The 13687-nt window shown below is 42.7% G+C and overlaps 1 protein-coding gene across 1 annotated transcript in view; it reads left to right on the top strand.

Annotated features, from left to right (window-relative positions):
* The window catches only part of SLC9A9 (solute carrier family 9 member A9), a 647485-nt gene that overhangs the window by 512988 nt on the left and 120810 nt on the right, over positions 1-13687 (top strand). The window contains exon 13 of the mRNA XM_055569424.1: positions 2378-2429. Within this exon, the coding sequence (XP_055425399.1) occupies positions 2378-2429 (52 nt within the window). The remainder of the gene's footprint in view (positions 1-2377; positions 2430-13687) is intronic.

Consider the following 13687-nt stretch of genomic DNA (forward strand, 5'->3'; position numbering starts at 1 on the left):
CCACTGTTCACAGAGGTTGGGCTCAGGTCAGGCTCATTGCCTAGACTCACCTCAGAAGGCTGAGCCTCAACTCCCCTCCATTCTGCCTCCCCTACTCCTTCCTCCTTTCCTTCCAGGATCCCACAGTCTCTATCCTCTTCCAGCCCCCTCCTTCCTCTCCCCACTCCCCGCTTCCTCCCCGCTCCCCCTCCCTCTCCCTCCTCTCCCTTACCCCTCCCTCTACCCCCTCTCTCCCCTCCCTTCTTCTCATCCCTCTAGGCCCCTCCTTTCTCCTTCCTGACCCCCTTTCCCTCCATCCTCTCATCCTTCTCTCCCCCCAGCTTCAATAAAACAGGTCAAATGGCTCTTTCTACTGTAAGAAAATCAAAGATTAGCCTCCACCAGAGGCTCTTTCCAGTTACCTGAAGTCCAAAAGATTCCACACCCAGTAAACAGCTACCCACTTCCCCCCCTGGGTTAGTGAAAAGGGGCCCTTCAGGCCCAGAGGCCACTAGTCTTTGAAGAATCAGAGGTGTTTGAAACCGGCCGCCTCTGCACTGTGGCCTTCCTTTCACAGGCTAGCACATCTGCAGGACTGGTGTGGTCCACCTGCCTCCCCTCCCCCACCCAGAGAACAGACCTGGAGCACTAAGGAAGAGTTTCCAGGGTCAGGAGGGCAAGGAAAGACTCCAAAGCGCTGGAGGTTGTGGCGTTCTCAGGAAAGGCTCTGGTGGAGCTTGAGCAGGTGGCTGAGGCCCTAAGCCACCACCCCCCATCCCATCCTGCCTGCCACAGGCAGAGGCCCACTGCCCAGAGCAGAGGAAGTTCAAGCTCCAGGCCCTCACGTGCTCCTTCCAAGGCCCTGGGAAGAGCCCCAGCATTGTGTTCCCAGGGCCCTATGTTTTTGTAAGATTTGCAAAAGGAATAGATTTTAACCACTGTTGGGTTGGATCGCTGTTTCTTTCTACTACCGTTTCCTCTTACTTCCTCTTACTTCGCCCCGGTCAGATGGCTCTGGTGTGGCCCTGGGCATCTGGGGGGTCTGACCAAGGGGAAACTGAATTGGGAGTGCATTCAGCTTATACTCAGTGGGGTTTTATGGTCTGCTGTCACTCTGTGAAGGGCAAGCCACTGCTGGTCCTTCTGCAGGGACCGCTCACAGGAACAGCGCCACGAGGCTGAATCCAAGTTGACTGTGTTCTATGGTACCTGGCTTCACAAGTCTATGGTTAGTGGAGGAAAAACAAGGCTTGAAATGTCCCGAGCCAGAAGCTAATCTGTGGAAAACTCTTCCAGTTGTGAGATGTGTAAAATTCTAAGTGGAGGATTCCATTTTCATCAATGCGCCGTCAAAATGGAAATTCAAGAATACTTATATTCAGTGATGCAGCACTTACACTGATAAATGTACTGGGTAGTAGTGTTGATGAGAATCGCTTGAAGGGAAATTTATCAGAAATCTTGTCTTTTCAGGGTATTAATCTTTAGCGGTTTTGCACACAGCAAGTATGTCTGTGTAAGGAAGCACGCTATAATGACTCCCAATTATTAATCATTTCCATCAGTCTTGCTAGAGGAAAGACTGCCTTATCTTCCCATTCTCTCTTATACAAAGTCATTATATCATGTAAACAGAGTAAGAAAGTATGCAGGCAAAACTCAGGAGGAAAAGTTATTTTAGAGGTGTATTAGACAGTAAATTAATTAGAACATTATACATCTTATAGATTTCGAGATGTCTGTTGCACAGATTTTAAAATTATTAATTGTGTTACAATTTATTTTCTTGTTGTAAAGAGTCACTTTCATACCTCATTTTGTATTTGTATTTTTGCATTAATTTGCTCAAAGAGAGCCCCCTAAATCGTATAAGTCCCACAAACCTGGATCCTCCCTACTGCCAGCCTCCACGAGCATCTGGACGAAAGATCAGATTTTTCCCTAAATAAAATATTGTAAAGCAACTAAAAAAACCTTTTTTGTTTGTTTGTTTCTGTCCTGGGAAGCCTGCTGCAGCCCGGGCCCCCACATCCCCAGAGCAGTGGTGGTCAGTGAGTCCTGCCAGAGAAGCAGGTGGCCCTCCCTCCAGGAGCCCTGTCTGGGGGCCCTGGAGGTCTTTCCCTGAGGGCTTCGCTCCCAGATTCTCTTGCTGGGAAAGACAGCAGTGGGGAACAGCTGTCGGTGCTCCGTTGCACCAGCTGTACAGAGGCCCAGCTGCGCGAGCTCTCCTGTTCCCATAAATCTATTTGATGTTCCCTGGACTCAGGGAGAGGTATGAGGGTTTTCTGCCAAACCAGTCCTCTGATTCGTACTGTCTTTGGTTCAGGTGGTCTGACCTAAGAGACTGTCTCGTCTCGTCTGCACAAGACCCTTACCAGTTCTCTCTTCTCTTTAACAGGGTTGGTGTGGACCTGGATGAAGATCAGAAGGAGGAACCCTCCTCACACCAGGCAAGTCAAAAAAGCGGAGGCATAGAGAACAACAACCTGAGCTGTTCTGTTTCATAGCCAGGAAGCCCCATTCTAAAGGGGGGCTATTTTCTCAGATAAAACAAATCAGATGACTATAAAACACATGGGAATTCAGGGTGTCTATAACCTTTGTATCACCTCTAGAGTGCTTAGGACCAGCAGACACTTGTGCCCTCTTTGCAGCCTCAGGAAGCCTGGAAGCTGCAGTGTGGGAGCAAAAGCACAGCTCTTGGAATCAGGCAGCCTGGAGTTCAAATCCCTGCCCAGCAACTTGCTTGCTGTGGTCATTTCAGTGAAATTGATTTGATGCACGTTCAACACATGTGGGGCACAAAACAGATGGGCCTGCTTCTCCTGCGTGACTTCTCATTTGTCAGGTTGAGGTATACAGAAATACAGAAACGTTAAAAATCTGCAAAAGCACAGCCTGAAAATCCTAAGGGAAGATAGTTCAGGACAACATGCTGTCACCTCAAGTAAGAGAAGTGTAGTCTCCAATCTCTGGGCTTGAATCTAACATCAGAGTAAAATCTATCATTGGCAATTTCGCTTTAGTTGTTTTTCACTTGGTACCCAAAGTTAACAACTGTGTAGCCATGTTGCACCTTTTGCTGAAATTGCAGGTAGACAGACATGAAATCCCAGGTAGAATAGCATCATAAATAAGTGATGCTGCTTAATGAATCGTGTCCTGATCCTATCTGAATTTGAAGAGAATCCATCTCTTCTATCTCGTGGCTTCTTCCTACCATCACATCAATGAGACACAGCTGGTTAGTGCTGCCAGGCAAGATGCTGCTGCTTTCCTGGTTCACACAAAGAAGGAAGGATGTTATGCTCTACAATAAGGGCTGGAAAATTAAGTTGGCAATGATCCGGCTCATATGCACTTTGAATTTCTTTTGCCACATGTGTTCCAAGGTCAGGCTAGTGCTGTTTTCACTGACTTTATTGCCCAGGAAAGACACCTAACTGCAGGACTGAGCCCAGCCGGGGTGTCAGCACACTGGGATTAGGGCCAGAGTATTGACCTTGGAAAGGTGATCAAAACCGTCTCCTTACACTGGTGGGCTATAATGAGTCAGCAGGAAGGGCTCCTGGTTAGGATTTTCACAAAGCATTTTATCTCATGCAGGTCAACTAAGCCCTTCTCCTACTTTCAAGCAAAGCTTTTATCTAAGTTTTGTTCTTCTCCTATATCTTTTTCTTTAAAAAAAAAAAAGTGATACAATAAGAAAATTGATCAAAGAAAATTCTTCATCTTCTTCTAACTAACTGCCTAATACTTTACAGTTACATGTAATTATTGGTAAGATTATCTGCTAGCTTAAATTTTTTCTTTTATAATTTAAATGTATTTTATTTTTGCTCATTCGCACCATTGTCAATTTAGTAACAATTCTTACCTGAAAATACTTTTAATCAGTTGAAAGTACTTTTTTGTTGTTCTTAGAGAAATGAGATATACCACAAAGTACAGTGAAAATTGTACCCCAGTAGGTGAGTGACAAAGAATCCAACTGCCAATGCAGAAGACGTGGGTTCGATCCCTGGGTCAGGAAGATCCCCTGGAGAAGGAAATGGCAATCCACTCCAGCACTCTTGCCTAGAAAATTGCATGGACAGAGGAGCCTGGCAGGCTACATGGGGTTGCAAAAGAGTCAAACATGACTTGGAGATTAAACAACAGTGAAAACTGCATGGTATTTGGATCTTCGGCAAGCTTTTTACATCTTTGAATCTTAATTTTCCTATCTATATAACGCAAATGATAATAATGTCTATTTCTCCAGGTTGTTAAAACAATCAAGTGAAATTATAGTTATGAAGACCACCTAACTTAATCTCATTAAAACCATCTTATCTCATAAACTATTTGATGAAGCAGCTTATACCACCACATATGATAAAATAATAGTGAAATATTTTTAAGAATTTTAAAATTCAGTTTAAAAAATTTATAAAAGCAGGAAGATGAAAACCAGAGAAGTAAAAAAAAAAATCATAAATAAAAGATCATAAGGTCCTATATACTTGCTAAAGTTGAGCCACAAGTAAACTTTTTGGTAGCCAAAGAGGTGGGAAAGGAAGTAATAATTAGCAATATACTGTTATTATACTTAGAAAAATTACACTCACCTCCCAAGCTGTACAAAGCTTCACAGACCACAATGCTTTAAAAGAATTTTCTCACTTGAGGCTTCCTGTAGAGGACACATAAGGAGCTGTCTAACTAACTTGCATGTAATTTGCACGGTTTCTACTGCTCTTCTGCTGCTTAAAAATAGTTTTAATTTTAAGAAGTGTCCTGGAATTGTTCTTATTCATGCTGCTTGACTACTAAGATGACTACATTTCAGATAAAGGTTTTCATCACACTTTGCAATAATTTTTATTTTCAATGTCAAGTACAGGAAACAGTGGGCTCAGGCCACAAGTAACAAACCACAGTGCCCATGCAGCTGCTATTTAGCCTGGACAGAGGGGGTTTTGGGGGACTTTTCAAACCATGTGTCAAAAACCTCTTTGCCCTCATTTTGCCTGACAGCTCTTTGCTTATTATCAGCATCTGTTGCTCTGACTATAGAGCATAAACTTAATTCTTAGGAGGACTGTATTTTTCCACTCAGTTTGCATTTTATTAAATTGGCCTTGTGTTAACAAACAGGTATCTTTGCAGTGGTCAACTTCTGAAAAAAAGACTTTATTCTTAGTTGTTGTTCATGTTGCTCAGTCATGTCCAGCTCTTTTGCAACCCCATGGACTGCAGCTCGCTAGGCTCCTCTCCTGGGATTTCCCAGGGCAGAATACTGGAGTGGGGTGCTATTTCCTTCTCCAGGGGATCTTCCCGACCCAGGGAACAAACCCGCATCTCCTGCATTGGCAGGTGGATTCTTTACCACTGAGCCACCAGGGAAGCTTGCCTTATTCTTAACTTACCAGAAGATAAATTTTTTCAGATAATTATGGCAATTACTGATCATAATTTTGATCACTCTCAAAATCAATAATAAGCATATGTAATGACATGTACATATCCTTGAAGGAATTTCCTCTTTCTCTGTTTCTGGAGAGTAAAATAGCCTTTGGAAAGTAGGAACTTGCAGCTGTGACTACCCAGCCGTGTCACGATTTTCCTTTTTGCCTTGTAACACCTTGGAAGTGTGAATGGTATTACGTTCTTACCCATTCCAAGCCCAGAAGATTTAAAAAGCATGTTCCACAAGCAGATACTAAACTTTAAATATACACTGTATGCAAATGTGCCACTTCAAGAAATGAAAGGTATTGCAGCTGTGAAATTTATTTCTCTTAAATGTAAAAAAAATAAAAATAAAAACACCCTCAGACAAACTTTCCCCTTTGACAGGAAGTTTTCCTTGTACTTGATGCTGTGTCCTTGGCATCACAGCATTCAGAAAGGTGAGACCCATTGGAGCACCATACCTGCCTTCTTAGATCAATAAAAAAATTCCTGCTACCCAAGAAGGGCCACCACTATCGCTTCTCTTTTTCCTGCTTGCTATCTTTCATGATCATCCTAATATTTGTAGAGTGCTAACTATTGTTGTTAACACTTCTGAATGTTAATACTTCAGCTGTGTTAACTCATTTACCCAGATAAACCTATGGGTAGGTGCTATTATTATACTTGTATTTTAAATAAGGAAACTGTACACAGAGCATTTAAATAACTTGCTGAAGGACACATAGTGAGAAGAGGTGAAATTCGAACCCAGATAATCTGGTTCCAGAACTTCCACTCTTAATGGATGTGCATGCATCTGTTCATCCATTCATTCATTCATTCGTACAAGCCACCATGTCAGGCAGGAATCTAAGTGGGAGGAGGAGGCATCAGTTACCAATTCAAAGTCTTCACCCTCACAGAGCTTACACTCTAGTGGGGTACACAGAGAAGAAAGTAGTAAATCTCTATACACTGTCAGTTCAGAGAATAATAACAGAGGAGCAGGGAAGGGGATGGAGAACAGCAGAGGAGAGGCTATGGCTGGCTTCCTTTCTGAGGAAGTGGCCTTTGATTAGACACCTGAACAACGTACAGAAGTGAAATGTGCATGTAGGCTCTGGGGTCAATGGGCCAGGCAGAGGGAACAGCAAGGATGACGTCACAGTGGGTTACAGTGTGCTCCATACACCGCAGGCATACCATGTGGCTGGAGCTGAGGGAGCAAGGTGAAAGCAAACGGAGAAGGCATGGGAGAGACCAAGAGGGGCCAGATCATTGGCCATGGTGGTGGATCAATGAAAGAGATGGAAATACCAGACCACCTGATCTGCCTCTTGAGAAATTTGTATGCAAGTCAGGAAGCAACAGTTAGAACAGGACATGGAACAACAGACTGGTTCCAAATAGGAAAAGGAGTATGTCAAGGCTGTATATTGTCAACCTCCTTATTTAACTTATATGCAGAGTACATCATGAGAAACGCTGGACTGGAAGAAACACAAGCTGGAATCAAGATTGCCGGGAGAAATATCAATAACCTCAGATATGCAGATGACACCACCCTTATGGCAGAAAGTGAAGAGGAACTCAAAAGCCTCTTGATGAAAGGGAAAGTGGAGAGTGAAAAACTTGGCTTAAAGCTCAACATTCAGAAAACGAAGATCATGGCATCCAGTCCCATCACTTCATGGGAAATAGATGGGGAAATAGTGGAAACAGTGTCAGACTTTATTTTTCTGGGCTCCAAAATCACTGCAGATGGTGATTGCAGCCATGAAATTAAAAGTCGCTTTTAAGGAAAGTTATGACCAACCTAGATAGCATATTCAAAAGCAGAGACATTACTTTGCCAACAAAGGTTCGTCTAGTCAAGGCTATGGTTTTTTCCATTGGTCATGTATGGATGTGAGAGTTGGACTGTGAAGAAACCTGAGAGCCGAAGAATTGATGCTTTCGAACTGTGGTGTTGGAGAAGACTCTTGAGAGTCCCTTGGACTGCAAGGAGATCCAACCAGCCCATTCTGAAGGAGATCAGCCCTGGGATTTCTTTGCAAGGAATGATGCTAAAGCTGAAACTCCAGTCCTTTGGCCACCTCATGCGAAGAGTTGACTCATTGGAAAAGACTCTGATGCTGGGAGGGATTGGGGGCAGGAGGAGAAGGGGACGACAGAGGATGAGATGGCTGGATGGCATCACTGACTCGATGGACGTGAGTCTGGGTGAACTCCAGGAGTTGGTGATGGACAGGGAGGCCTGGGGTGCTGCGATTCATGGGGTCGCAAAGAATCGGACATGACTGAGCAACTGATCTGATTTGATCTGATGTATGATGGAAGCAAAAACTTTCAGGTTTGGAACTTAAACCAACTTTTTTAAAAACTCATTTTTCTTCCATTTCCAATTCTGCCAATTATTATTGTTCAGTTCAGTTCAGTCACTCAGTCATGTCTGACTCTTTGGGACCCCATGAATTGCAGCACGCCAGGTCTCCCTGTCCATCACCAACTGGCGGAGTTCACCCAGACTCACGTCCATCGAGTCAGTGATGCCATCCAGCCATCTCATCCTCTGTCGTCCCCTTCTCCTCCTGCCCCCAATCCCTCCCAGCATCAGAGTCTTTTCCAATGAGTCAACTCTTCGCATGAGGTGGCCAAAGGACTGGAGTTTCAGCTTTAGCATCATTCCTTCCAAAGAAATCCCAGGGCTGATCTCCTTCAGAATGGGCTGGTTGGATCTCCTTGCAGTCCAAGGGACTCTCAAGAGTCTTCTCCAACACCACAGTTCGAAAGCATCAATTCTTCGGCTCTCAGGTTTCTTCACAGTCCAACTCTCACATCCATACATGACCAATGGAAAAAACCATAGCCTTGACTAGACGAACCTTTGTTGGCAAAGTAATGTCTCTGCTTTTGAATATGCTATCTAGGTTGGTCATAACTTTCCTTCCAAGGAGTAAGTGTCTTTTAGTTTCATGGCTGTAATCACCATCTGCAGTGATTTTGTTTTCCAAAAAAATAAAGTCTGACACTGTTTCCATTGTTTCCCCATCTATTTCCCATGAAGTGATGGGACCGGATGCCATGATCTTCGTTTTCTGAATGTTGAGCTTTAAGCCAACTTTTTCACTCTCCACTTTCCCTTTCATCAAGAGGCTTTTGAGTTCCTCTTCACTTTCTGCCATAAGGGTGGTGTCATCTGCATATCTGAGGTTATTGATATTTCTCCCGGCAGTCTTGATTCCAGCTTGTGTTTCTTCCAGTCCAGCGTTTCTCATGATGTACTGTGCATATAAGTTAAATAAGCAGGGTGACAATATATAGCCTTGACGAACTCCTTTCCCTATTTGGAACCAGTCTGTTGTTCCATGTCCTGTTCTAACTGTTGCTTCCTGACTTGCATACAAATTTCTCAAGAGGCAGATCAAGTGGTCTGGTATTCCCATCTCTTTCAGAATTTTCCACAGTTGATTGTGATCCACACAGTCAAAGGCTTTAGCATAGTCAATAAAGCAGAAATATATGTTTTTCTGGAACTCTCTTGCTTTTTCCATGATCCAGTGGATGTTGGCAATTTGATCTGGTTCCTCTGCCTTTTCTAAAATCAGCTTGAACATCAGGAAGTTCACGTTTCACATATTGCTAAAGCCTGGCTTGGAGAATTTTGAGCATTACTTTACTAGCATGTGAGATGAGTGCAATTGTGCGGTAGTTTGAGCATTCTTTGGCATTGCCTTTCTTTGGGATTGGAATGAAAACTGACCTTTTCCAGTCCTATGGCCACTGCTGAGTTTTCCAAATGTGCTGGCATATTGAGTGCAGCACTTTCACAGCATCATCTTTCAGGATTTGAAATAGCTCCACTGGAATTCCATCACCTCCACTAGCTTTGTTTGTAGTGATGCTTTCTAAGGCCCACTTGACTTCACGTTCCAGGATGTCTGGCTCTAGGTCAGTGATCATACCATGATGATTATCTGGGTCGTGAAGATCTTTTTTGTACAGTTCTTCTGTGTATTCTTGCCATCTCTTCTTAATATCTTCTGCTTCTGTTAGGTCCATACCATTTCTGTCCTTTATCGAGCACATCTTTGCATGAAATATTCCCTTGGTAACCCTAATTTTCTTGAAGAGATCTCTAGTCTTTCCCATTCTGTTGTTTTCCTCTATTTCTTTGCATTGATCGCTGAAGAAGGCTTTCTTATCTCTTCTTGCTATTCTTTGGAACTCTGCATTCAGATGCTTATATCTTTCCTTTTCTCCTTTGCTTTTTGCTTCTCTTCTTTCCACAGCTATTTGTAAGGCCTCCCCAGGCAGCCATTTTGCTTTTTTGCATTTCTTTTCCATGGAGATGGTCTTGATCCCTGTCTCCTGTACAATGTCATGAACCTCATTCCATAGTTCACCAGGCACTCTATCAGATTTAGGCCCTTAAATCTATTTCTCACTTCCACTGTATAATCATAAGGGAATTGATTTAGGTCATACCTGAATGGTCTAGTGGTTTTCCCTACTTTCTTCAATTTAAGTCTGAATTTGGCAATAAGGAGTTCATGAGCTGAGCCACAGTCAGCTCCTGGTCTTGCTTTTTTGACTGTATAGAGCTTCTCCATCTTTGGCTGCAAAGAATATAATCAGTCTGATTTTGGTGTTGACTGGTGATGTCCATGTATAGAGTCTTCTCTTGTGTTGTTGGAAGAGGGTGTTTGTTATGACCAGTGCATTTTCTTGGCAAAACTCTATTAGTCTTTGCCCTGCTTCATTCCATATTCCAAGGCCAAATTTGCTGGTTACTCCAGGTGTTTCTTGACTTCCTACTTTTGCATTCCAGTCCCCTATAATGAGAAGAACATCTTTTTTGGGTGTTAGTTCTAAAAGGTCTTGTAGGTCTTCATAGAACCTTTCAACTTCAACTTCTTCAGCATTACTGGTTGGGGCATAGACTTGGATTACTGTGATATTGAATGGTTTGCCTTGGAAATGAACAGAGATCATTCTGTCATTTTTGAGATTGCATCCAAGTACTGCATTTTGGACTCTTTTGTTGACCATGATGGCTACTCCATTTCTTCTGAGGGATTACTGCCTGCAGTAGTAGATATAATGGTCATAGTTGCTAAATTATCTGACTCTTTTGTGACCCCATGGACTGTAGCCCTCCAGGCCCCTCTCTCCATGGGATTCTCCAAGCAAGAATACTGGAGTGGGTAGCCATTCCCTTCTTCAGGGGATCTTCCCTTCCCAGGGATTGATCCCAGAACTCTTGCTTTTGCAGGTGGATACTTTAGCACTGAGGAAGCCCTGTCAACTGATTAACAATTAACTGCCAACAATTAACAAGGAGGTTAATTTTCATCTTTTCAAATATAACTTTATTTTTAACACTCTGTGCTCTCTTAAGGCTAACTTCCAATTTTATTTTTGCTTCTGAAAATCCCTTCATTGAAATTTTGATGTTTGTTGTCATTTATGCTTGTGTGTAACCTGGGTAGACCAGTTCTGGTCACCATAGCTTAAGGAAGTCAAAGCAGAGCTGAGAAAGGTCCAGAGAAGGGCAGCTTCAGTGAGCAGAGGGGGTTTAAAAGAATCAGGATTTCTCCAGCAGAAATGACTAACACCACAAAGGGCTACAACAAAGTGTCTTTAAAAATATGGAGCATGTGAATCAGGTGAACAAAGACTTGTGTGCCAGATCCCAGAAAACCATAACCTAGAACACCCTTAAATCTGAAAAAGCTCATTTGGAGAAGAATAAAAGTACTTGTTCTTCTGCACAATTGACGCTTAGTACTCAGAGTCATCTGGAGTTACGAGACTGGAAATACAAGTAAGTTCAGCAGGGAAAGAGATTCATTAACAGATGGTAGGGTCATCTAGTCATTAAGTAATATTTAATTTTGCCTTGTGAATATTTTCTAATATTTCTAACAAACTTATAGGAAACAGAATAAAGATTCCCACAAGTATGTTCCTCAGATTTAACAATTATCAATATTTTTTCATACTTGCTATTGGAGTTGGCCTTATAGAATGGGAATCCCATGGTACATACCAACAAATATTTCAGAAATAAAATACTAGCCTCTAAAGGGCTTCCCTGATAACTCAGTTGGTAAAGAATCCGTCTGCAAGGAAGTACCCCAGTTCAATTCCTGGGTCAGGAAGAGCCCCTGGAGAAGGGATAAGGCTACCCACTCCAATAATCTTGGGCTTTCCTTGTGGCTCAGCTGACAAAGAATCCACAATGCAGGAGACCTGGGTTTGATCCCTGTTTTGGGAAGCCTCTAAAATTGATCTGATCCATATGAGAGTTTTTTTGTGTTTTTTTAATGTTATTGCAACTAATAGTTCTGTGTGAAAAAGTAAATGACTGTTTCAGAGCAAGTATCTTGAGTTTTTTGGGGGCCAACACTGAATTTATTTTGATTTTACTTGCTCATGCTTATACACTGAAAAGAGTACAACCTACCCACTACTATTTTTACTGAGTAAGACTAAATTCCATATATATACATATATGTCTTACCTGCAGATTCTATAATTTCATGCTTTAGAAAGCAAAAATAATAACAAGGAAGAGGGAGCAGAAGATGGTAGCTACTATTTAGTGGTTAGGCACCATATATAAAATCACATTTAGTCTCTAACTTGACCAATCAATATACATATTGTAAACCTCACTTTTTTAAGAGTAAAGCTTTTATTTAGTTAGTTATGGCTGCACTGGGTCTTTGCTGCTGCGTGGCTTTCACTAGTTGTGGCAAGCAGGGGCTACTCCAGTTGCAGCGTGCAGGCTTCTCACCGCAGTGGCTTCTTTTACTGGAGAGCGTGGGCTCTAGGGCCTGTGGGCTTCGATAGTTGCTGCAGGGGGGCTCAGTAGTTGTGGCACATGCGCTTAGTTGCCCAACATCACGTGGGATTTTTCTGGACCAGGGATCAAACTCGTGTCCCCTGTGCTGGCAGATGGATTCTTAATCACTTGACCACCAGGGAAGTCCTAAACCCTATTTTATAAAGGATGAAATTGGAGTTCCAAGAATTAAACTAACTTTCCCAAGACAACATAAAAATTCCAGCTACTGCAACAATACCCAAACTCAACTTCTAGTTCCACAGCTCATGAAACTGTTGTTCTCAGCTTGAATTGTTCTCTGCTTGCACTCTACCTCTTCACACTACCATTGGGAAAGGGCCTCCTGGCAGAACAAACAGAGAATATAGGGCTCTTTTCATTTGTTTTCCTTCTTTCAAGGGTCACAGTCCTTTGCTGCCTGAACTCTATCACATATTTATGACACCAGTTATTCTACCAGCCATTATGTATTTTGAAAGTAGTTTTGTAGGGAGAAACATTGTTCTGTTTCATTTCACTTTCAGGCAAAAATATAACACTCTGTTCAGTTCAGTTCAGTTGCTCAGTCGTGTCCAACAGGCCTCCCTGTCCATCACCAATTCCCGGAGGCTACTCAAACTCATGTCCATGAGTCGGTGATGCCATCCAACCATCTCATCCTTTGTCATCCCCTTACCTTCCTACCTTCAATCTTTCCCAACACTCAAATCACAAGTCTAAATGCAAGACCCTAATCTATGCTATGGTGTTCGTGATTTGGAGTACTGTCATTGGGGAATAGCATGAGCTAGGATCTTCTTGCTCCAAAGTACCTTTTCAACTCCAGTGCCTTTTACATGTAGAACTTACAATTCTATTAGTAGTATGTAATTGTATCAGACTTCTACAGCTGCACAATAAATTGTCCTGAAAATTAGTGGCTTGAAATAACAAACATTTATTACCTCACAGTTTCTATGGGTCAGGAATTTGAAAGCAAATTAGCTGAGTGTTTCTGGTGCAGGGTCTCTCCTGAGGTGGCAGTCAGGATGTCAGCCAGAGTTAGTCATCTGAAGGCTCGCCTGGGACTGAAGGATCCACTTCCATGTTGGCAGGAGGCCTCAGTTCCTTGCTCACTCTTCAAGGAGACTCAGACCCTTACCACATAGATCTCTCCACAGAGCTGCTTGAGTATCCTCACGATATGGTAGCTGACTTCCCTCCAGTGCTTCAAGACAGACAGCAAGGAGGAAACCACAATGCCTTTTTATGATATACTCTTGGATATCACCATCCCTTCTGCTCCATTCTATTGATTAAAAATGAGTCACTAAGTATGGTCCACAGTCAACAGGAAGGGAAATTAGTCTCCATTTTTTTTAAACTCATGTCTACTATTTATTGGACAATCTGTGAAGCACTATGCTACAAAGGGCT

This window comes from Bubalus kerabau, chromosome 2 (genome assembly GCF_029407905.1).
Source record: "Bubalus kerabau isolate K-KA32 ecotype Philippines breed swamp buffalo chromosome 2, PCC_UOA_SB_1v2, whole genome shotgun sequence".
Taxonomy (NCBI): Eukaryota; Metazoa; Chordata; class Mammalia; order Artiodactyla; family Bovidae; genus Bubalus; species Bubalus kerabau.